This window comes from Microtus oregoni, unplaced genomic scaffold (assembly GCF_018167655.1).
Source record: "Microtus oregoni isolate MIOR12 unplaced genomic scaffold, Mior012 000017F_ref0000208, whole genome shotgun sequence".
NCBI lineage: Eukaryota > Metazoa > Chordata > Mammalia > Rodentia > Cricetidae > Microtus > Microtus oregoni.
Window position 1 is genome coordinate 20,609,622 of NW_024543076.1, and position 24,994 is coordinate 20,634,615.

The 24,994-nt window shown below is 37.1% G+C and overlaps 1 protein-coding gene across 2 annotated transcripts in view; it reads right to left on the reverse strand.

Annotated features, from left to right (window-relative positions):
• The window catches only part of Mms22l (MMS22 like, DNA repair protein), a 109,798-nt gene that overhangs the window by 3,397 nt on the left and 81,407 nt on the right, over positions 1-24,994 (reverse strand). For both annotated transcript variants that reach the window (XM_041667599.1, XM_041667598.1), the window contains 7 exons: positions 21,581-21,720; positions 20,590-20,732; positions 15,828-15,987; positions 13,688-13,857; positions 10,959-11,170; positions 2,523-2,686; positions 168-264 (listed from right to left, as the gene is read on the reverse strand). In XM_041667599.1, coding sequence (XP_041523533.1) covers positions 168-264; positions 2,523-2,686; positions 10,959-11,170; positions 13,688-13,857; positions 15,828-15,987; positions 20,590-20,732; positions 21,581-21,720 — 1,086 coding nt within the window. The remainder of the gene's footprint in view (positions 1-167; positions 265-2,522; positions 2,687-10,958; positions 11,171-13,687; positions 13,858-15,827; positions 15,988-20,589; positions 20,733-21,580; positions 21,721-24,994) is intronic.

Here is a 24,994-nt window from a genome sequence, read left to right on the forward strand (position 1 = left end):
AATAAAACAACACAATGTAACAAAAGCACTGCCCCAAATACTATAATTGAAACACTGTAAACAAGTAGTAACACATTATGTTTGGGATAATTAGTTGTTTAAAAAGCATGTTGGCTGTCAAATGGCTGGCAACCCTCTACTTGCCAGTTGGCATGCTTTCCAGTTACCTAAACAGAGAAGTCAGCTGGGTGGCAGGTTCTCCTTCTGACCCCACTTGGCAGGTTTTTATCATGCATTGCAGGTTCTCTGTGGCCAGCTTTTTAACTAGGAGAAAATGATAGCATTACCCAGTGTGTCTGAGCTGACCATCTGGATCCTCATTCTTAACACTCTTGATTTAAAAAAATACATTGTTTTCTTCAAATAGGTACATGCTTTTTATAAATTTTCAAAATAAAAGAGTTATAAGTTTGTTTTGTTCGGAAGAATACTTAAAAAGTTTGAAAATCTATTTTGAGTCTCACAGCTGAAATAATACAAATGAAGACATGTTTTCCCTTCAGAAAGGTATCCATACTCAAAAACCCTTTCTATCCTAATCTTACAGATAAATACAGACAAGAGAGCCTTTTGTAAGACATGAATTTATAGACAGGCATATTGATTTTATTTTCAAATTCACAGGCACATGCCTTCCACCCCTTACAAATCTTTAAGTAGCAAACTAGACCAAGCAATAATGTTCCTTTGTTTAAAATGAGCCAAATATTTGTATTAATTATTTATTTAACCAAATTCTTAAAACACTGTGCCTATATATATATATATATATATCACAAAAATGCTGCTGTGATTTGGATCTTAAATGTGCCACAGGCTCAAATATTAAATGCTGGGTGGCCAGCCCAAGGTGCGACAGAGGAGTGGGTGCCTCTTCCCTCCACTGTTTCCACTGCTGCAGATGAACAGTTTCTGCCTTCAGGTATTTCAGGTATTCTCATCATGATCAAGGCCTCATCACCAACTTATACGGTGTGTGTGTGTGTGTGTGTGTGTGTGTGTGTGTGTGTGTGTGTGTGTGTAAAAGGATCATTTACTTTGAAGCTTACAAAATAGGGGCAAGTCAACCTTCTTGCACTTAAAGTTGATTTATTAAGGTACTGTGAAGCTGAGTAACTCAGATCTGAGCAATTATGTGAAAAACTTACGTTCTTAATGGTATAAAACTCCTGTTTTGGGCCCACTAATATATAAGTGTCTTCAAACTGAATAATCATATTTGCTTTAAAGCACCACCTTGACTGTCACAGTGTGTGGAAGCAGATGCCTCACATACAGTGCAGGGACTGTTAGTATTGTCAGATATGTGCAAGTGTAACCAGAGTCAGCTTCATACTCCTTCTGTTATCTCAAAAGGAAGCCCTACCCTGTAGCTATCACCTGTTGTTCCGTGGGTAAGGAAGCTTATCTACTTCTGTCTCAGAGGCGTGTTTTCTGAGAGTTTGTGGAATTCAATCTGGATAAAGCTACTCAGAATGGCATATAATTTGAACCGTATGAACTCTGCCTTTCAGGATTTTCCATCTAGAGCTGTAGACCTGCTGCTAATAACACGCAGGTGAAAGCACAGGGAAGACAACCATGGCTGCACAACAGCTGCAGCGAGCGAGGAAACCCTGACTGATGAAGGGCAAGGCTCTCACTGCACTTCTCCATGGCGAGCGTTAACAAGCACAATGCTTCTATTCTAAGATCCAGGTTCTCTCGAGCCACCACAGGCCATGTCCTCCTGCCAAGCCATAGGGCACTAAGGAAATGGAACAAATCACTCCCCAGACTCAGACGGAGAGCAGTCGAAAATGGCATAAATTTTTGAGGAACAACAGAACATGCAAAGATCATTTGCACTTTCCACCATCACTTTAGGCACTGCCCTCAGGTTCCTCAGAGTCCACATTATAACACATACACAAATACACACTCAACACACACCTCTGCACAAAAACCAGGACCAAGAGGCCAGTGGCCTACCAGAGTCAAGCCAGCACTGTGACTCCTGTTCTGCGGTCTGCACAAACTTACTAAAGCACGTTACAGAGGGGACTAGAGAGCGTACTGCAGTGGTCACTCAAGGCGACACTGAGGGGACTAAAAGGAAAGGGGCTGCTCAAGGAGCCTCCCACATCGGGGTATTCTAGCAGAAAACAAAGGAGAAGAGGTTACACTGACCTCCCACCTCCTGACACTTGACAAGTATCAGGTGACATCAGAGTAAATCAGCACAAACATTTTTTTCTTTTAAAGTTAATTAGCCCGACAAAGGAAGTACCCCATACATAAATTACTTTCCTCAAGGAGGGGAGAGGTTGATACAACTCCTCTCCCAAAAAACCTAAACTAAAAAGACTGAAGTGTGCCAGTATTTGAACACCTCCCCACCCCCCACACCAGCCATGACTCATACATACCAAGGGATGGAGAATGACCATGTACCTTTTACAGCTCTGAGTCTAATCCTGTGAAAGAACAGTTGCTCAACTCGTACATAAAAAATGCTGGCAATTAAGACTGAGCCAACTAACCTTGGGGTTCATTGACCAACACCAGACATTTTAAGAGGCCAGGAAGGAGTAGCTCAAGGTCACAAACACCCAAGCTGATTTCCTTGAAGAGCTGGAGGGTGAAGGCCAATACAGATGCTAATCGAGGAGGGGGTGAGGACCCTTTGAACTCAAGATAGGATTTCCTGAAAACAAGCAAATTTTATTTTACTTTTCTTCTATTTCAAGTTTCAATTGAGCAGAATCAAATGCCATGCATATTAAAGACACTGGAAAAATTCATTCCCTAGATAAAGTATAGTTTTAAAATAATGTATATTTACTGTGTTAACTTTGCGGAGCATTTTGCTGTGCTATGTGCTCTAAAACCTAGTACAGATTTTAAAGTCTTAAGCAATCTCGTCTTAAAATGAACTTAACCAAACCTAACTGCTAACTTGTTTTCTCCATTTCCCATGTACGTCTCATATCCCTTATCAGTTTTACCAGGAATCAACACTTCCTCTAATGTCAAATTTGTATAAACAAATCTCCCCTCAATTTATTTTTTTAGAATTTAGGAGGGGTCTTATGTTTCTAAATAAATAAAAGGACAATCCTAGGAATTAGCTTCCCATTCCAGCTTTATCTTTCCTTCGCTAGGAAATTTAAAGAACTAATTTAAGATTGATTATCTTCTCTCCAGGCATGATAAACTGTAACATCAAAATTCAACAGAGATTGGAAGGATAACAACCTTTTTGACTCATTTTCCCACTCAACAACTTAGAACTGGTCCTGCTCACCATTCAAAAAATGAACAAGTGTCAAAGTATTGAGTTTCTTTAAAATATCTAGATGATATGAAAATTGGCCAAAAAATACTTAACATCCCCATATGATAGTTTTCATTTTACTGGTGCTTGGGATCAACTGAGAACCTTGAACATTTGGTAAGTGAGCTTCCTGCCACTGCGGTGCGTTTCCAGCCCCAGACACTATTCAACCAAAACTGACACACACATATGTTTGAAGTCTACAAGTAAACATAAAGGAACACAAAAACAACTAAGGCTTATAAACTCATTCAAGAAACTACATAATCAATCACTCTAGTTCCCCACACACAGTGACTCCCACAAATTTAACATCCTTGCTACAACCATCTTAGGCAGTGTTTTGTTTTGTTCTGTGCAGTGCAGAATTACTAATGCCCCAAATAAACATTAATTTGGTACATACTGAACACCAGGAACAATGTAAAAATAAGCATATATAGAATTACGTGAAAAAGAACAAACAGCCTCATCATCTAGTGGAGAAGTTAGTTGTATCAATAAAGGGGCAATTTTAATATATGTGACTTTGACAAAGAATCATCACAGAATTGTCAGGGATTCTGAGAAGCCCTAACTCAAACAGATCACATAGTAGAAAGGTGCAGAATGGAGGGAACCATAAGAGCCCAACTCTACTTATTATTGAATATTGAAAACAAAAACTTAGTCACCCTTCTAGTCAGCCGGAATCTAATACATAAACAATAAAAGCCATCCTTAATTACATATGAAGTAAACCAGAAATCTGAGTATACAGCTAGGATACTAACCAAGGGGCTTAATTTGGGTTTATGATTTGAATTCACCTCCCCATTTGTCATGGAGTTTATAGTAAACAAGGCAATATCTCAAATGTAATAACAGATTACTACAATCTTGCTGGAAATGCAGATTGAACTAAGACAAAACTATTCTGAACCTAAAAATTGGGTCAAAAACACATGTGTTACCCTGTGGTATTAGTCACAGTTTGCATGCAGGACAGTGGGTATGAGTGCTGAGGATGACATTTTAATGAAGAGACCGGCATGGACAAAGCTATAATATAGGGAAGAATAAAGCATCTTGAGAGCAATAACTAAACCAGGGTCAGTGGGGCATATATAAGACAAGGACACTACCAACAGAAAGATGAGCGCAGGAGAAAGGAGTCAGCGAAGGTTTGGGAGCAGGGAAGTGTCAAAACTAATCTGGCAAAACTGGTGGAACGCTTTTAATCCAGGTACTTGGGAGGCATAAACTAGTGAATCTTTGTGAGCTCCAGGCCAGGCAAGGTGACACTATGAGACCTGTACTAAAAAGAAAAAGAAAAAAGAAAGAAAGGGGCAAGAGGGTTTTAGAAGAAAGACTAGATGTAGTGATTACCATGGTGTAATGTGATAAGAGAAATGGGAATGAACAAAGACAATAGTTTCTGGCCCAAGTAACACGACTCTAGGAATGTATGAGAAACAGAATTCTATAATTACATCAGATCATTATAAAGATCAAGTCAAGGCTGGGAAGATGTCTCAGTCAGTAAAACTTGCCTTGTAATCATAAGGGCCTGAGTTCAATTCCCATAACAAACCAGGCATGGCTGCTTGAACTTGTAATCTCAGCAATACAGAGAGAGAGAGAGAGAGCCAGACAGACCTCCCGGGTTGATCACCAACATAGCTGCTGGGCAGTCTAACCCAGCCATACAGGGCATCTCACAAACAAGGTGATGACAACAAAAGAAAGACCTCAGGGGCTGTCCTCTGGCCCACCCACCCACCTACCCACCAGAGAGAGACAGAGAGACCAAAATGAAGGTGTTTCAACATAGAAACTGATTAATACTACATACCAATAATCTAGTCTCATAGAATACCAAAACTCTAACACATAGTATGATAATTTTAATCACTACATGAAGACAGGGGGAGATAATTTCTATTACCAAATCTTCTAATGTTATGGCTAAAGGATATAGAGAGTTAGTTAAAAACCAAAACAAGGAAACAAACAAACAAAAAGAATCCTAAGAAACGAACGTTGTAGAGACGGCTCAGCAGGTAAGAGCACCTGCTGCTGTAGCACAGACACTGAATTTGCCTCTGTGCCCACAGGGCAGCTTTCAAGCATCCAAAACTCCAGTTCCAGGGTTTCTGATGCATTCTTTTACCTTTTACAGGCACCAGGCATGCACATGGTACAATTCCATACATGTAGGCAAAACTGACACACATATGTGAAAAATAAATCTTTTTGCATAAAAAGGAATTAAAGGTGGAGAGCGAGTGTTATTAAACCATCCCCACCCCTGCATTATTTCTATAGAAATGACACCTACCTTCTCTGCCCTACACTTGGGCCAAGTTTGATGGCACTGTACCTTTCTCATTACTTCAAGGATAAAAATCAAGAAAATATACCCTAGAATATTCTAAAAATAGAATACTTAAAATATATTTAGAATATTATGGGAAATATTCTTCAAGCATCTCAGTAAAAGTTAACTTTATCCCCCAAACAACTAGTTATCTTATCTAGCAAATATAACAATTCCCTTTGTTAAATGAAAGTCCTCTAAAATAATTCAAAATGATCTGGTTTATGCTTATCTTCCATCCTAGCAAAATCCTCATGTTTCCTTCAGACAGTCATTTCTAAAGAACCATCAAACTGTCTACACCAATACCTTACTTGGGAATCATACATTGCACCAGGTGACTGGAACCGTGGCCCTGAATGCACCCCTACAAGAAACCATCTGAGCCTTTGATGATCACCACAGACACAGCCCCAACTGCACCAATCAGAGAAAAAGAAGGCAACATACTTTACACCACAAAGAGTAACACAACACCATGAAAAGCCAGTAGTTCTACAACAGCAAGACTTGATCACACAAATATAGATGAAGCAGAAGAAAATGACCTAAAAAATAAATTTAGAAAAATGTTTGAGGCCCTTAAAGAGGAAATAAAAAATTCTCTCAAAGTAGAGGAAAAGACAAACAAAAAATTGGAAGAAATCAACAAATCCTTTAAACGAAGAAAAAGCAATCAAACAGATGAAAGAAACTATTGAAGACTTGAAAACTAAAATACAGACAATAAAGAAAACACAAACAGAGGAAATTCTGGAAATGGAAAATATGGGAAAACGATCAGGAATCACAAATGCAAACATAACAGCAGAATACAAGAGATGGGAGAGAGATTCTCAAGTGCTGAAGATACAAAAGAGGAAATATACTCATCTGTCCAAGAAAATATTAAATCTCACAAAAGCCTAACATAAAATATCTAAAAAATATGGGACATGATGGAAAGATCAAACCTAAGAATAATAGATATAGAAGAAGAATGCTAGCTCGAAGGCACAGAAAATATGTTCAACAAAATCACAGAAGAAAACTTTCCTAACTTGAAGAAAGATATGCTTATGAAGATTCAAGAAGCTTAAAAAACACCAAATAGACAGGACCAATAAAAAAAAGTCCCCTTGCCATATAATAATCAAAACACTAAACATATAGAATAAAGAAAGAATATTAAGAGCTGCAAAGGAAAAAGCCCAAGTAACATATAAAGGCAGACCTATCAGAATTACACCTGACTTCTCAATGGCAATGATGAAAGCCTGGTCCTAGTCAAGTGTTCTGCAGACATTAAGATACCATGGGTGTCAGCCCAGACTACTATTCCCAGCAAAAATTTCAGTCACCATAGATGGACAAAACAAGACATTCCATGAAAGAATCAGATTTATCAAATACCTAGCAACCAAATCCAGCCACACACAAAGTACTAGAATGAAAACTCCAACCCAAGGAAGTTGGCTACATCAACAAAAACACAGATAATAGATTATCACAAAGCAGCAAATCCCAAAGGAGAAAAACACACAATAACATCAGCAAAAACAAAAACTAAAATAACAGGAATGAACAATCATGGGCCATTAATGTCCCTTAACAAAAATGGACTCGACTCACCTATAAAAGACACAAGCTAACAGATTGGATACAAATCCATCTGAAGAAGAATCCATCCTTCTGCTGCATACAAAAAACACACCCCAACCCTAAAAACACAGTAAAGGGTTGGGAAGAGATTTTCCAATCAAATGGACCTAAGAAAAAAGCTGGTGTAGCTATCCTAATATCTAACAAAATAGACTTCAAACTAAAATCAATCAAAAGAGATAAAGAAGGACATTTCATATTAGTCATAGGAAAAATCAATCAAGAGGAAATCTCAACACTAAATGCCTATGCCCCAAATAAAAGGGCACCCTCATATGTAAAAGAAACAAAACTAAAGCTTAAATTACACATTAAACCCCACACACTAACAGTGGGAAATTTCAACACCCCACTCTCACCACTGGACAGGTCTTCAGGACAGAAAATTAACAGAGAAATAAGGGCATTAACATATGTTATGCCTCAAATGGACTTAACAGACATCTATAAAACAGTCCATTCAAACAAAATAGAATATACCTACTTCTCAGCACCTCATAGAAACTTCTCAAAAACTTCTAACACCTTCCATAATGTAGCAGAATACAAGATTAACTCGAAAAATTCAGTAGCTCTCCTTTACACAGACGATAAATGGGCCGAGAAAGAAATCAGAGAAACATCACCCTTCACAGTAGCCACAAATAACATAAAATACCATGGAGTAACTCTAACCAAACTAGTGGAAGACCCGTAATGACAAGAACTTTAATTCTTTGAAGAAAGAAATTGAAGAAGACACCAGAAAATGGAAAGATCTCCCATTCTCTTGGGTATGTAGGATTAACATAGCAAAAATGGCAATCTTACCAAAAGCAATCTATAGATTTAATACAATGCCCATCAAAATCCCAGCAAAATTCTTCACAGACCTCAAAAGAACAGTACTCAACTTAATATGGAAAAGCAAAAAACCCAGCAAAAAACAATCCTGTACAATAAAAAAACTTCTGTAGGTATCATGATCCCTCTACTACAGAGCTACAATGCTGAAAACAGCCTGGTATTGGCATAAAAACAGACAGGAGGACAAATGGAACCAAATCGAAAACAAGGATATCAATCTACACATCTATGAATACCTGATTTTTGACAAAGCAGCAAAAAATATGAAATGGAAAGAAAATAGAGTATTCAACAAATGGTGCCGTGGCATAGTTGATATCACATGTAGAAGAATGAAAATAGATCCATATCTATCACCATGCATACAACTCAAGTCCAAATGCATTAAAGATCTCAACATAAAGCCAACTGCACTGAACCTTATAGAAGAGAAAGTGGGTAGTATACTTGAACGCATTGGCACAAGAGACTACTTCCTAAATATAACCCCAATAGCAAAGACACTGAGAGCAACAATTAATAAATGAGACTTAAAAAAGCAACATGAAACTGAGACACTTCTGTAAAGAAATAGATACTGTCAACAAGACAAAATGGCAGCATACAAAATGGAAAAAGATCCTCATCAACCCCACATTGGACAGGGGGCTGGTCATCAAAAAAGACACCTATGGAAATGCTCAACATCCTTAGCCATCAGAAAAATGCAAATCTTTGCATCTTTGCATCAGAGAAAGATCAAAAACACTGATGAGAACTATTGCTGGAGAGAATGTGGGGTAAAGGGATTGCTTATGGGGGTGCAAACTGGTACAATGACATTGGATATCAGTATGGCAATTTCTCAGAAATTAGAAAACAACCTACCTTAAGACCCAACAATACTACTTTTAGGTATCTGCCCAAATGATGTACCACAAGGATATGTGCTTAACTATGTTCATAATAGCATTATTTGTCATAGCCAAACCATGGAAACAACATAAATGCCCCTCGACTGAAGAGTGGATAAAGATATGGTACATTTATACAGTGGAGCACTACACAGCGGGAAAAAAATGACATCTTGAAATTTGAAGGCAAAAAGATGGATCTAGAAATCATCATATTGAGTGAGGTAACCCAGACCCAGAAAGACAAATATCATATGTACTCATTCATAAGTGGCTTTTAGACATACAGCAAAGGAAAACCAGACTACAATTCACAATCCCAGAGAACCTAGACAACAATGAGGACCCTAAGAGAGACATACATGGATCTAATCTACATGGGAAGTAAAAAGACAAGATTTCCTGGGTAAATTGGGAGCATGAGGATCATAGGAGAGGCTTGGGGGGGGGGGGCAGAGGAAGTGAGGGGAATAGAGAAATAAATAAATACACACACACACACACACACATATATATATCAATAAAAACAATTAAAAGGACTGTGTACTTGTTACTACAGAAATAGTTTAGGTATTAATGTTTATTGTGATTTATATTAATCCTGTGTGACACACTGGACCTACTAACAAGTGACAAAGTGTTTCCCAAAAGCTTATGTCCTTAGCTGGTAATGCTGTCATAAGGTCTCAGAAATATTAGAAGTGGGTCTAGTTAGGAGAAGTAGGTCATTTGGGGTGCACACTTCAAGGGCTGTGTTTTGTTCCCTCACCCTGTTCATGTTGCCCTCTGCTTCCCAGAGGGAAGTGAGTGAGCTTGTTTTGTCATTGTTTTCCTCCTCTGCACAAACAGACCTAAAAGCAGTGAAGCCAACAATGATCTAAAGCCAGGGTCCCAAATAAACCTTTCCCCCTTTAAGTTGTTTTTCTCAGGTGTCTTGTCAAAACAATAAAAAACTGACTAATAAACACGTGAAAACAAAAAATTGAGATAATTAGTAAGTTAATAACATACTTCATATTCTTCATCAACATTCATATTTTCAGTTACTTCTCATAGAGTAATTGCTACAAACTATATTGTACAAAATACAATTTCTATTGTGATGAAAACCATAGAAATGCATCTTTTTTAAAAAGTAACTTTTTAAAATTTTTTTAATTTCATGTGCACTGGTGTTTTGCCTGCATATGTTTCTATGTGAGGGTGTCAGATCCCTGGTACTGGAGTTGCAGACAGTTGTGAGCTGCCATGTGGATACAGACAACTGAACTGGGGCCCTCTTGAAGGAGCAGTCAGTGCTCCTAACCACTCTACCATCTCTCCAGCTCATAAAAATGTATGTTTAGGGAGGTATAGAAGGAAAGTAACAGTTACATAGTTAAACTAACACAATTTTAAAAGCAAATATAATGTTAACAAATTATTATTTTTTTAATCTAAAAGCACACAGGAGCTATCAAAAACATTCTGGTGGATTCTTCATTGAGAGCTGCCACAATATCACCAGTGGCTTTCCTATCATTTATTCCATAAAATGATAATTTATTTTCACAAAAAGACTTTATATAAGTGCTATGTGGGCTTTATTTCTAGAGGGGTAAGATAACAAAACTAGGAAAAGAGAGAGATGTCTCTTCTATTACAAAAATGAGCAAGCAGTTATAGCTGTGCTGTGGAACACTACTAGATGTTAAGAAACAAACTTTTAAATGTATCTTTATTGAAATTAAGATATAATACATTGTTTTCTTCCTGATGCAACAAATTCTTAATGTTTCCTGGAAAAAAGTTTTTTAAAAGCTACCACAATGCTGAGGGATATTAATATCTCTGAGATAGTATGAATTATTTTTGGATGCGATTAATAACTTCTACATACACCTGTTTGTAATAACTGTATTACCTTATGGCATGGACAATGTGCTTCCTTAGGGGCGTCATCACTGGAAGAGAGGCTGGAGTTCTCAGTGCCAAAAGAACAGGATGCTGTCCAAGATCTGAAACACACGGTGAGGTGGGGAGAAACCTTCCAATATACTGCTCAATGACATTCCTTAGCAACTGATTCAAGTAGGCATTTTGATTTTGAGATTGACAGCACACAATACATATGCCCTATAGAAGGGAAAATAAGCAAAAAGAGAAATGTCAAAAGGCGAAGTTTCAAATAGTGTTTAGGAACCTAGTAATATGTTCTTCAGCATTAGTATTCATGGCAGAATTTGTACCTTCTTACCATTAAATAGGACTTCAGGTATCATGAATAAGTAAGGCAAACATGGCCTTTCTAGAGTTGAGTTGGGATAGTATATATGGTAGTGGAATCTAACATAATCTAACATATGTTGTAGAGGCATGACCAAAGGAAATGAAGGTAAGCCTTCAGGAAGAGAAAGGGAATATTCTTCCTCTCGTCCTCCTGCACACAACACTTGACTACCACGATCATCAATTACATACCCATGTCATTACTAAGTTATAAAATACATGTGCCAACAGTATTTTTCAAAGGATTTAAACCAAAGCTCAGTGTATCAGGAAGCAAAAGATAAAAGAGTAAAAGCCTGCCCCTCAGAGTGTGGACTGCTAATTCCACAGAGGCACAGCTGGGTAGGGAAGGTATCATTCAGTCATTTTGGCTAAGAATATAATATTTACCCTGAAAATTTGCCATGCAAAGAAATAAGATCATTTTTTAACAACTCGTAATAAGAGAAGGATGCTGATGCTTAGAGCATGAATAAGCACCTCCCTAGAAGTTTTTCTATGTGCTGCTGTGCCAAGTGCTTTAGTCATTTCATTTCAATTTTTAGAACAAAGGAATTAATATCATATTTCCATTTTACAGTCAAGGAAACTGAGGTTCAAAGAAATTAAGAAGAACTTAATAGAAGTCACCAGAACTCATTATATCATCTTGCTGCATGTACCTTGATATAATCCCTTCCATATGTATGCAAGTTAGCAAGATACTCTCATAACAATATTTAATACTTACAAATGATTAAATCCATTCCCTCAGAAGAAGAAACAATTTTCTGCATGTTTATTAGGACTCCATTGTAGCCATAATTGGATGTTTATCTAGTAAAAAACTCTAGGAGTTCATTTGTAGTGAAAAATAGTATAGAGCCACTGAAATACAGGCAAGAACATAGTTAAAATGAACAATGGTAGAGCCCGCCTGCTCAGTCTTGTGTGCTTTTTTATTTTTTGGAAAAAGCACAGCGAGAAGTTGGTGGCAGACAGAATCCACAGATCCAAAGACAGCAGAGCACCTTTAAAAATTAAAGATGCATCTTCCTGTCAGTTCAGCCAAATGGATAATTCAAGAAAAACCTCACTTTATTTCTTAAGCAACATCTACTTACAAGTAAACTAGTTCTAAGAAGACCACATAGAACAAACATCCAGACTTTCCTGGTACTCTCAACTCCATTCCATACATTTGTTCTCCCATGCAACTGAGTTTGATGGCACACTCAGCTTTGACATACATACCAACATGAACATATAATTAGAGTCACTTTAAAATTTCTTAGAAATCTCAAAACTTTGCTTTTAAAAAAATCCACCATGGGAGACTATGCTAACTTATCAAAATCTGTTCCTCTCTGCCTCTCCTTTTTTCGAGAATCTCAAATTTATAAAGGCCTAACTTTCAGTATCACACACTAATGAAAGAGACCAGTACTTCAGACTGCCCACGGGATATCATTATTTACACATTCCAAATCACTTCAAACTAAAGCTATTAAAGCCAGCTTTTTCTATATATATTCCTGGCTGGCCAGGAACTCCTGCCTCAGCCTCCCAAATCCTGGCACTACAGGTGTGTGTCACCATGGCTGTTTCAGTTACCAGCAGCACTTTCCAGCCACTATCAGTCTTGTCTAATGCATCCATTTCTGTTTCTCTCCCACATTTAGTAATGTATTTTTAATCAGAGTTCATCAACGTTTCTGACATCTGCACAGGCTCTAATCTCACTGCTTAGTTTAAACCTTCTAGTAACGTGCGGAGTATTTCAATGAACTAGTCACTGCCTCATAGGTCTTAAATCTAACTCCCACACCAAGATCATTTTCGCAAATACAAGCACAACTCACACTTCTTTGCTCACAACCAACATTGTGCATGCATGAGATGGAATCCAAATTTTTGGCAAGGAATATAAAACCCTCCATCACATGTCTCTTCCTATGTGAATTTCCAGCCGCAGAAGAATGATTTGTATTTCCCCAGTGTGCTAGATTTTTCCTTAAAGCTCTTGACCTTGTCTAGGTTACTCTGACAGGAATGGCCCTCTGACTCCTAGGCATTCTGCCTTCACATCCAGAGTTCTTTGTGCTGCTTTTCTGTCCTTTTCACCCCAGTTTGGCTCTCATAGAACTAAGGTCTCCAAGGAAAATACTGAGTGAGCTTCTGAAACCTTTTGAACTCCTTGCCTTCATTCCCAACTCGAGCTTCTTGAACATTTGCCTCTCTCCCCTTTGTTTCCAAAGCCAAACACAAAAGGCATTCAAAACATTTTCAATGGATGTGCTATATGCAAATAGTACTTTTGAGATCACAATTTCTCCAATCTGTATTTTGAAGCATGCTTTGAGGCAGTTCATACATTGGGTATACCTGGAGATACAGAGGAAGACTCTTCTGAATTGCAGTCAGCATTGGCGCAGGCAACTCCTTCTCCTGCTGTAAAACCGTGTGCGGCAGCAGCAAACAATCTATGATCCGAAACAGTAGCTTCTGTGCTTTCGAGGTGGCAAAGATTTGTGCCCATGACTTAACAAGAATTCCTAATAAAAAAAGAAAAGTAGCTTTGGTTACAATTATCTCCTAATCAGAACATTTCTGCTCCTCTATGTAAAAAATGTACTTTATTATAGCAACAAGTCAAAATAGACAGCAGGAAGAAACATATGCCGAGTGAAAAGACTTACATTAAGGCACTCATTTAATTCTTCACTAAAGAGGACAAACGAAATGCAATGGCACGGCAAAGACAAAGTCTACTTGGGATGTAGCAAAAGTAGGAACTATAGGGATGAGCCCTGAAGGGTCATCGGTAGACTATCAACCAGGGAAAAGGGGGAAGAATGCACAGAAAAAGCGATGGTGAGATGCAGGCAATGTGAAAAGAAAACTATGAGATACAAAGAATGGTAAATCTAAATGAAACCAAGACCAAGTTTCTCCTATCTACCCTCAACCTCAGAAAAACAACGTGAGGAAAGTATCAATTCCTCTTTGTCAGAAATCACTCATCTATTAGGATCTCACGCTTCTTAACCTGGAATGCAGTTTTAGTGACTTCCACTAGCAGTCTTATAAAACACACACACACACACACACACACACACACACACACACACACCCCAGAGGTGTCCTGAGCTAGGAAATGGTAATTTATCGGCCCCTTCCTATGGCTATGCTATCCCAATCCTAACACAGGCTCAAACTCTTAAGGAGTTATATTTGCTCTTTCTCCATTCTGTTTTAAGTCTTTTATGTAAACAGCAAGTTACTTGTTCTAATTTCTAATGGAAAAATGAGTAATTTATTAGCTATGTAATCCATTCTTACCCTTTGAGACCTAGGCAAATGGAGAGAGAATCTAGCTCTACCCATATGGAGAGAGAAAGAGAGAAAGAGAGAGAGAGAAAGAGAGTGAGAGAGAGAGCTCAGTGCAAAACAACAAAGAAAGCCCTCAATTTTTCATAAGCAAAAATTTGCCCCAAATGCACATATGATCAGTTCATTAGGGATTCTGTGATTCTTGATACAGCTATCATGTACGCTGTAATCATCCAATTACTTTGGGAAAAACTAAATCTGAAAATGACAAGCAACTTTCTTAGAGACTAGTAAGTCATAAGCTTGACTTGCTAAAATGATCACATAGATATTACTGCTGAATCGGTAATAAATCACCACCTTTTTTTCTAAAATTAAATAATCTGAATTGCAAGTACTGCTTTCAGTACCTTCTACATTATCCACATTTCCACAGCTTCACAGTCTCCTTTATCTTTCACAACAAAGATAAAGGGTTTCAGACAGCCCAAATAAGGTTTATTCATACGTCCTCAAGATTAAAGGGAATAGATACAAGGTTTGGGCCATAGAGAAATAAAGAAAATTCAAAACTTAAATTCTATATAAAACTTCTAAGGGAATATTTCTCATTTCCTTTTATTCTGTTCCTATTTTTGGTTAGCAACATGGTTTAGTCAACAAAGATATTCAAATTAATAACTTCCTATAAAGAAATGTGAACCCCATCGTTATAGAACAAGCACAAGAAGATTTCTTTTGAAAAAGAAACCAGTTTGTGAAGAGTAAGATTTGAAGCATCAATGTCATTGGTTTTATACTAAGTATCTCTCGGGACCTCCTTCTCCATGCATAGGAGACTACAAACAATGAAAGGAAGTGACGGCTTTCTGGTGTTTCATCTTCTACCTAAATGTAGGTAAACATTAATAGAAGGTTCATTTTAGAAGTTTGGGTTTTATAATTTGTCTGAAATTATCAGCAACAGTTAGTGTGGAAATATCTTCTGTTATTATCATAATATTAATATCAATAAGAGAACAGCAAATAATGAGGGACAGCTTAAACTATCTTAAGCAAACCACTGTATTTCATACTATCTTACACCTCCACAAAGAGTTAAGTGATTTGTCTTATGTATCTTTTTCCATTTGGGTCCTAATGGATAGAGTTAAGGAAATGTTTCTAGCAAAAACATGTCAGAAATACATACCCATAATTCCATAAGTCAGCTGCAACCCTGCACTGGAAATTTTTTTTCCTAAATAAGGCTTTATGTATTTTAATACTTCACCAAGGTATTCTAAGGACTTTGTGACCATGGCAGATTTATCAGAAAATGTCTGGAGACTCCCATAAGTCTTACCAACAGCCTATAAATAAAGGAAAAGATAATATAAGTTTCCAAGTCTTATACAATACAAACCTTGAAAACTAACTTCTTCCTTTTTCCTCACTATATACATATCTTATACATCAGCCTTCATCCTTAGAGTTCCAAAAAAGATTCACAGCAAGTAAAACTTTAGTGAAGAGTTATGTCTTGCCTTTTATAATTAAAGGTCAAAGGAAGATCTTTTAAAAAAAATAAATTCCTTAGTAATTATTTACAGAACATCTGATTCGGCAAAATCATTAGTAAGGAGAAACATCTAACTGTTATACAAGAAGCCAGTAATCAAATAAAGCTTTCTACACAGACTGGCTCATATAATTCATGACTGGAAATCTCCAGATTCCTACAGGAAAGAGTTGCAAGCAGCATTACCAAATTCTTACAAGTAAAAACTCTTAACTAAGCTCTATTATGTGAACTGATGTGCTTCACAGTTTACAACTTAAAGAATATTCTTCAGGAGCCATCGACTAGGTAGCTTAATGTTCTGCATGGAGGAGATGGAAAATGTGGATGAGAGGCTAAAGATGGGTCAACCGAGAAGTGGTCAACAGAAACATGAGGAGGGACATTAAGAAAAGAAAGAAAAAGAGATAATAAACCCAACAACCTGGGAGGAAGCAGGGGGTAAGCAGGCTATATGAAGCTATAAAAGACAAAAGTGGTAACTATAGAGACGGGTTAGAAAGCTTGAGAAAGTCTTAAACCACTCTGGAACTCACAAAGGCTTTCAGTGGCTTACGTCACAACCATAAACGGCACCAGTGTGACCCTTCTATAGAGGGCAAAGCACATAGGTGTAAGCAAACAATGAAAGAGCACAGATGCCGAGAGCACTGTTAGAGCAGTTGACAAAACTCCAAGAGGTCTGATTAAGTTGAATAAGAGAGGAAGCACAGCTTTGAGGGGCTAAATGGAAGTAAGTCACACGGCATGAAGAAAAGCTAAGAAATTCAGTGAAGTGGGCAAATGAGAAGAGATATATCTTATTAAACCTTTTTTATTTAGCTTTCTGTCCTTTAACCATTTCATTCTTCAGAAGGTCGCCAATTTTTGACCACAGTTCCCTTGAACACATGCTAAGCATAAGTGCCTTGAAAAACTTTTCTTGCTTAGATCATGATACTCACTAATTGGGAACCTACACTTTCTCAAGGAGAAAAAAGGAGCTAGTAGGAGACTAGTGGGAGCACCATTATTGAAGAATCCAAACTCACAAATATACATAGCTAGAAAAATATCTTGAATGATGTTTCAAATAACTCGGAAGCTTTCTTTGCTAGTATGCCAAAATTTTCAAGTGATGTTTCTTAAAGGACAGTAGTAACTAAATTGGAGACTTTCACTGACTCTAAAGCCACATTAATAAAATGTTCAGTAAATTTGAATGAAACTTTTACATGTCAATGCTTGCTAAAATGCACTTGGAAATTTGAGAAAGTTAATGAGTGATAGTGCTTCCCAATATTGACATTTCTTTTTTCTTTTTTTGGTTTTTCGAGACATATTGACATTTCTATACTAAAAAAAAAAAAAAAAAAAAAACCACACACACACACTCACACACACACAAAACCCAGGAAACAAAACGATACACATTGACACTGTCCCTTTCCTAGAGAAGTCTCTAAATATCAGGAAGCTCTCAGCTCATGAACCTTCATGCAAATTTCCTAAATTCTAATTTTTTTGAAAAGTTGAACTCCATTATTAGCAACCCATACTGTCAGTTGTTTTCTTTGAAGTGATGGGCTTACTTACTTCATTTCTGAAAAAATGAAATGTCTGCCAAATGCCCAAGTCTGAATAATCACATTTTGTCAGATTTCTTTCAAGATAAAAGCAGTCAATTCAGCTTGCGACCCAAGTGCTCACAGGCTCTCTCTTTAGACAATGCACTGCTTTGGTACACTCTCTCTTTAGACGATGCACTGGTTTGGCACACTCTCTCTGTAGACAATGCACTGCTTTGGCACACTCTCTCTGTAGACAATGCACTGCTTTGGCACACTCTCTCTGTAGACAATGCACTGCTTTGGCACACTCTCTCTTTAGACGATGCACTGCTTTGGCACACTCTCTCTTTAGACAATGCACTGCTTTGGCACACTCTCTCTTTAGACGATGCACTGCTTTGGCACACTCTCTCTGTAGACAATGCACTGCTTTGGCACACTCTCTCTTTAGACGATGCACTGGTTTGGCACACTCTCTCTTTAGACGATGCACTGGTTTGGCACACTCTCTCTGTAGACAATGCACTGGTTTGGCACACTCTCTGTAGACAATGCACTGCTTTGGCACACTCTCTCTGTAGACAATGCACTGGTTTGGCACACTCTCTGTAGACAATGCACTGCTTTGGCACACTCTGTCTTTAGACGATGCACTGCTTTGGCACACTCTCTCTGTAGACAATGCACTGCTTTGGCACACTCTCTGTAGACAATGCACTGGTTTGGCACACTCTCTCTTTAGACAATGCACTGGTTTGGCACACTCTCTCTGTAGACAATGCACTGGTTTGGCACACTCTCTGTAGACAATGCACTGCTTTGGCACACTCTCTCTGTAGACAATGCACTGGTTTGGCACACTCTCTGTAGACAATGCACTGCTTTGGCACACTCTGTCTTTAGACGATGCACTGCTTTGGCACACTCTCTCTGTAGACAATGCACTGCTTTGGCACACTACTTTAGACAATGCACTGCTTTGGCACACTCTCTCTGTAGACAATGCACTGGTTTGGCACACTCTCTGTAGACAATGCACTGCTTTGGCACACTCTGTCTTTAGACGATGCACTGGTTTGGCACACTCTCTCTGTAGACAATGCACTGGTTTGGCACACTACTTTAGACAATGCACTGCTTTGGCACACTCTCTCTGTAGACAATGCACTGGTTTGGCACACTCTCTGTAGACAATGCACTGCTTTGGCACACTCTGTCTTTAGACGATGCACTGCTTTGGCACACTCTCTCTGTAGACAATGCACTGCTTTGGCACACTACTTTAGACAATGCACTGCTTTGGCACTCGAGTCCTTCACTTGCACTCTGCATTTTCATTTGGAGAATGACATTGAGGGTTGAAATTTGCTAAAATTTAAATTTTACTTCCTAATTAATATTTTTTTTAAATGAATGAGCTCTACTTTTCTGTGAGTGCATAAAACATACTTTCTAAATAATCCAAGGGGCTTGTGTATGCTAACATACTCACAGAATTTGAGCAAATTTGTCAGTATAGTATTGAGATCGAGAACATCTTGAGAAGGTTCAGTAACTCCCAGCAGTCTATTACCCACACTTGAATATTACTGATCATAGTGCCTCAATAACTGTGTTTAAACTCCCCCAGACTAAAAACTATGTATTTCTCTCTCTCTCTCCATATATATAAATTCTAAATACTTTACACCAAGACATTCTGACTCTTTCCTACTGATGAAATCTACTAACAGATTGGCATTAAGTATTTAAACACATTGTATCATTATTTAAACCTTTGTGTATCTTAAATTCTCAGATCAGTAAACCTCTTCTTAGATCAAAGACTATTTTAGGTTTTTCAAATCCCTAAGGAGCACTAGATAATGCTATCCAGCATTTTGCAAAAACCTATCATTGATTTATTGATAAAAAGAAAAATTCATTTAGGCTGGATTAAATTAGAGGAGATCTAACTGCTAGTGGAAAGTCTGCCTTCTAACTCCTTTTTTGATCCAAAACTGTTGGTCAGACTCACTTAACAGCCATATAAAATATTCAACAAAAATTTGTATTTCCCATCTGCATATTATTATGCTATTATTAGTTATCATTAGGGTTTACAGACATCTCTGTTTGTTACACAATTGTATTTTAACTTACTAGAAATCAAAGGAATTAACTGAGTTAACAATATGGAAATAGCTTATTGGTTGTAATTATTTTCATTCAAAAAGAATCAAATTTTCATGTAGTTAATATCAACACGCTCAAAAGTAAATTTACTTTTACTGTGAATAATTTACTAAAGACAATCATTCAAACGTTATTAGTTTCAGCTAGGCTTATAAAATAAACACCATCCTATGTGACATTCCTTTAAAATTAATTAAAACTAAAATTGTGAAAGGAACTTAAGAAGAAAAATTAAAAGAAATGTATTAGGTTTTCAAGTTCTAACTGTATTATGAACTAGTTGGTGCTAACACTTACAGTATCAATGCAGGGTAGTAAATACTCAGCTGGAACCATCAGAGACTCTTTATGTTTATAACAAATAATGTTAGCACCTGGATTGTAATCAACCAATATCAACAAGAAAGTCTTTCATTTCAGTTGGCCTTGAAAAAAAGCTTCCATGTATTCCTCCTTAGGTTTTCATTCTTCATTAAGTATGAATTTCCTGCTGTCTTTAGAGTGAATAGTCTATATCTTAGAGCAACACATCCTTTCTTTCAGAAGTTTACAGTAAAAAGCAACCAGTAATATGAGTCAAACTAAACAATTCACTTTATAGAAAAAAATTAATATTTAAAGATTTTTCATTGATTATTTGGAAGATAACACTAATAAATTAAAAATACCTCCAGGAACTGAATAAGTGCTTGTTTGGGGTCTTCTGGGATGGGCAAATGGTCAATTTGAGCCTTTGAGAAGATATTCTTTACTTCTGAGAGTTTAAATAGTAGACTTGTCATTTCAGCCAGCTGTTCCATGTACTCCTTTTCTATTAAATAAGGAAATAGTCATGATTATTCTATAAACATGCAATAAAATATAAGTTGCATATACACTGGTGTGCATATATACATGTGCTGGAAATTTCTGAAATATGAAAATTTTCACAATGGTAAAAACTGAATTAGGCTTTTTACAATTAACCTAATCCAGAAAGTTATTTAGGTCAAACAACTACACAAAATATAAGAGAAAAAGTACAACCTTTTCTGGCAAGCCTGAGTGAAACTTATGACAGGTTACAAACAATAGCCTTTAAAAAGTTATATTTCACATAAAACAGAACTGTAGGGAACTTTAAAATGCACAAATATCTTCAGTGACTAATAATAAAATAGAAAAACAAACTATTTCATAAAAATAGTGCAAAATATTTCTAGCTGGGTATTCTTTTTAAGGTACTTAGGCTGGGCTGTGGTGGTGCATGCCTTTAATCCCAGCACTTGGGAGGCAGAGGCAGGCGGAGTTCTGTGAGTTTGAGCTAGCCTGGTCTACTAGGACAGGCCCCAAAGCTATAGAGAAACCCTGCCCCCAAAAAACCAAAAAAATAAAAATAAGAAAGGTACTTGGTATGTACTTCAGACATGCCACTGTTTTCTTCAGGGGAAAAGCAGTGTGTCACCCGAGGAGCAAGTTTTGTCCTTAGCGCCAAGGAAACTAATTCTTTTAGCTTTGTATCAGTTGGCATTTGCCATATGTAGTTAAACATAGAGTAATAATAAAAAAGAAACAGACTACAAAAGTACATTTTATATATATTGATAGCTAATCAGATTTTGAATATTGGATATTAGTTTATTTACATATGCACCCCTGCATGCCTTATATGACACTTACCCACTGCCTGTACAGAGTTCATATCCATTAGCAAATCAGGTTCAGAGAGGTGCATTTGCAAAACACAACGGATCCACGATCTTATAGTCAAGGACTGAAAAGACGTGTAGCTTGACTGAGAAAGTGTTTCACATACTGTGCTGTAGAGACAAAAGGGAAAAGGGAAAAATGTACCGAGAACAGAGCTTGTAATGAACATATTGGAGCAACTCCCTTGGCTGACTTCAGATGAACACAGTACTTCAGAAATCATGCAGATGTACATGAAAAGATCTATTAAACATCTTTGTTTTCATTTTGCATATTACAATTTTTAGTTTTCCTTTTTTTTTTCTTTTTTTAAGCTTTCCTTTTCTACTCGTGGTGTATCTGTAGATTTATGCCAAGAGAAAAAAATTAGAAAGTGTGGAATAGCAAGAATGTAAAAATTATAGGCATTATAATAATGTAATAGGTAAGCAGAAATAAATACAAAGAACAGTAAGAACAAACAAAAATTGGCACTACCAATAGCAATTAAACAGAAGAGGTGAATACAAAAAGCTGCTTAAGAACAATATATTTCTACATGTCTTGACTGAACAATTATGTTTCCATCTTCTTCTGTTCACTTTATAAACACTCATTATCAAAGATAATAACACAAAATTCTAAAATACTGCCCTCAGGGAAGCAAACAAAACCTCCCTCCTTTTAAGCCAAACACATGCCTGAGTCTAAATTCTAATTTATGAGGAGCTCCTGGTGACAGAAATGATAGGCACAGATTTATCTTAAACATAGCATTCTGCAAAGGCAAAACCATTTTTTTCTTCTTATTTTGTTTTGATATATGTACAAGCATAGAAACCAAAGGTTTTGTTGGGATGTCTTTCTTTATTACTTTATCATATTGTATTTTGAGACAGATCATCTGAAGCATACCAATTTGGGATGGCCAGCAAGCTGCTATGGTCTGCCTACTTATATATCCTAGTACTTGGGTTACGGAAGGTCACTTTTTTCCTGAGTACTTGGATCAAACTTATGCCATTAGTTTTGTACAACTGATACCTTATCCACTAAGCCATCTCCTCAACCCCTAAAACAATGCCTAATTAATTAACTAATTAATTAATTTTTAGTCAGGGTCTCAATATGAAGCTCTGGCTGTCTCAGAACTTACTATGTAGACCAGGTTGGTCTCAAATTTGGAGATCCACTTGCCTTTGCCCAGTTTAAAACTATTTTTAAATGTACATAAATCAGAGTTTAAACATTTTGAATAGAAGTTTTCCCTAAAACGTATATAATGCAGAAACACAAACTGGTCATTTACTACCTATATAACTTTCTTAAAACTAAAGTTTCTTAAAGTTAAACTTTCTAAAACAACTTTGTGTTTCAGTTTCTTCAACCATTACTAATAAACACTATTTTTTTAAAATGTTTATTTATTTATTTATTATGTATACAATATTCTGTTTTGCGTGTATGCCTGCAGGCCAGAAGAGGGCACCAGACCTCATTACAGATGGTTGTGAGCCACCATGTGGTTGCTGGGAATTGAACTCAGAACCTTTGGAAGAGCAGGCAGTGCTCTTAATGTCTGAGCCATCTCTCCAGCCCTAATAAACACTATTTTAAAAATAAACTCTACTGTACATATATAAAAATATATATACACAAACCAGGCAGTGGTGGTACATGCCTTTAACATCGGCACTCAGGAGGCACAGGCAGGCAGATTCTGTAAGTTGGAGCCCAGCATAATTTACAGAGCAAGTTCCAGGACAGCCAGGACACAGAGAAACCCTGTCTCAAAAAAATGATAGAAGATAGATAGATAGATAGATAGATAGATAGATAGATAGATAGACTAAAAACACATGCATGTACACACACAATCTTTGCTCCTCCAAAGACTGTATCTTGCATATCGAAGGTAGACCTCATGTCTCCAAATAAATACATTAAATTACATTGTAAAGTTATCACTATCATTTGGATTACAATGAGAAAAGAGAGTTGTGAGGCTAATGAACATTCAAGGGAGGCAAAAAAAAGAGATAGATCTGAGGGCTAAGCCCTACCATAAGCAGTGTCATGCTGAGGAAAGACAAAAAATAAAGAAGACCATCAGGGTACACGAAAGAAAAAACTCTAGTGGGAGCAGTTGCTTCTCAGAGAGAAGGGAAGCCTCCTGCCCCAAGTTTATGCCCAAGGAGAACAGGAGAAATGAAATACTAAAGATCAAAGACAAAGGAAAGAAAATTTGAAAAAGAAAGGTAAAAGTCTGCTTTGCTGGTAACAACTTTATAAGGACATCATCTAATCATGAAGGTTGTTTAAGACAATGGACCTACTTCTTAAGAAGGCCCAGGTAACACATTTGAGCTGAAACCAATACTTCTGTGAAAAAGAACCCATCATCCTCACAACATACAACTCTGGGTTTAAGTACCAAAGCTATATAGTTGGGGCTTTTAACTGAAGAACACAAGCTCATTTGGAAAAATATGCCCAAGTCACCAATAATCCTGAAAACAACGGAGCTCAAATGTAGTCTTGCAGCTTCTTATAACTCATTATGGTTACAAAAGACAGGAAAATGTCATCACTGTGAAGTTTCTAAGTAACACCATCATCACTGTGAAGTTTCTAAGTAATACTGTGCAGTCTTATATATGTGCAGTCATCAAGAGAAGTAACCATTCAATTGTATACTTTTTATAAGGCTCAGTTTTACAAACTGGTCTTTACTTTGGGACCTAAGGGCTTCTGTGTTAAGAAAATAGAGTGACTCATGAGCAATGAATAAATAAACAAACATTCATTATTATTAGAGAATTCTCATACCAGAAGTTCTAAAAGCAATCCAACTGATGCTGAATTCTCTTACTTTACGAGTCAAAGCCAAATGAAAAAACATAAGTTTCACGATGCTGACTAATCTCCTTAGAAAACAACTGACTCACTATGTCATTCTTCATTCACTGACTGGCAGCTGGTACAAGAACTACTCATGAGGTCTCTCAGGCCTGGGTGATGATTTCACCCTCTTCATCTTGATGCTTTTATGAAGTTCCCACATTGTAAAACACCATTTCTACAGCAACTTTACCTCATTTTTTCATATATCTGTCTCTATGTATTACTGAGGTTGTTCTTCATAGCCTCTGCAGGACAGGGCAGGAGACACAGGCAGATTAAAGAACAACAACAATGTGATTGAACTGGAGTGCATGGTTCATGAACAAATCTTGAGTCAAATCTTTAGTTTTAGTTAAGTCTAAATCTGCAATAATATGCCAGTGTTTCATTGATCCAGCAATAATACCTATACAATTTTTTCTCCCTAGAGAATACAAAAAGGTCACTTTAAGATAATAAAGCAGGCTTATCAGAGTGCAAACTTTTAACAATCCGTCTCTC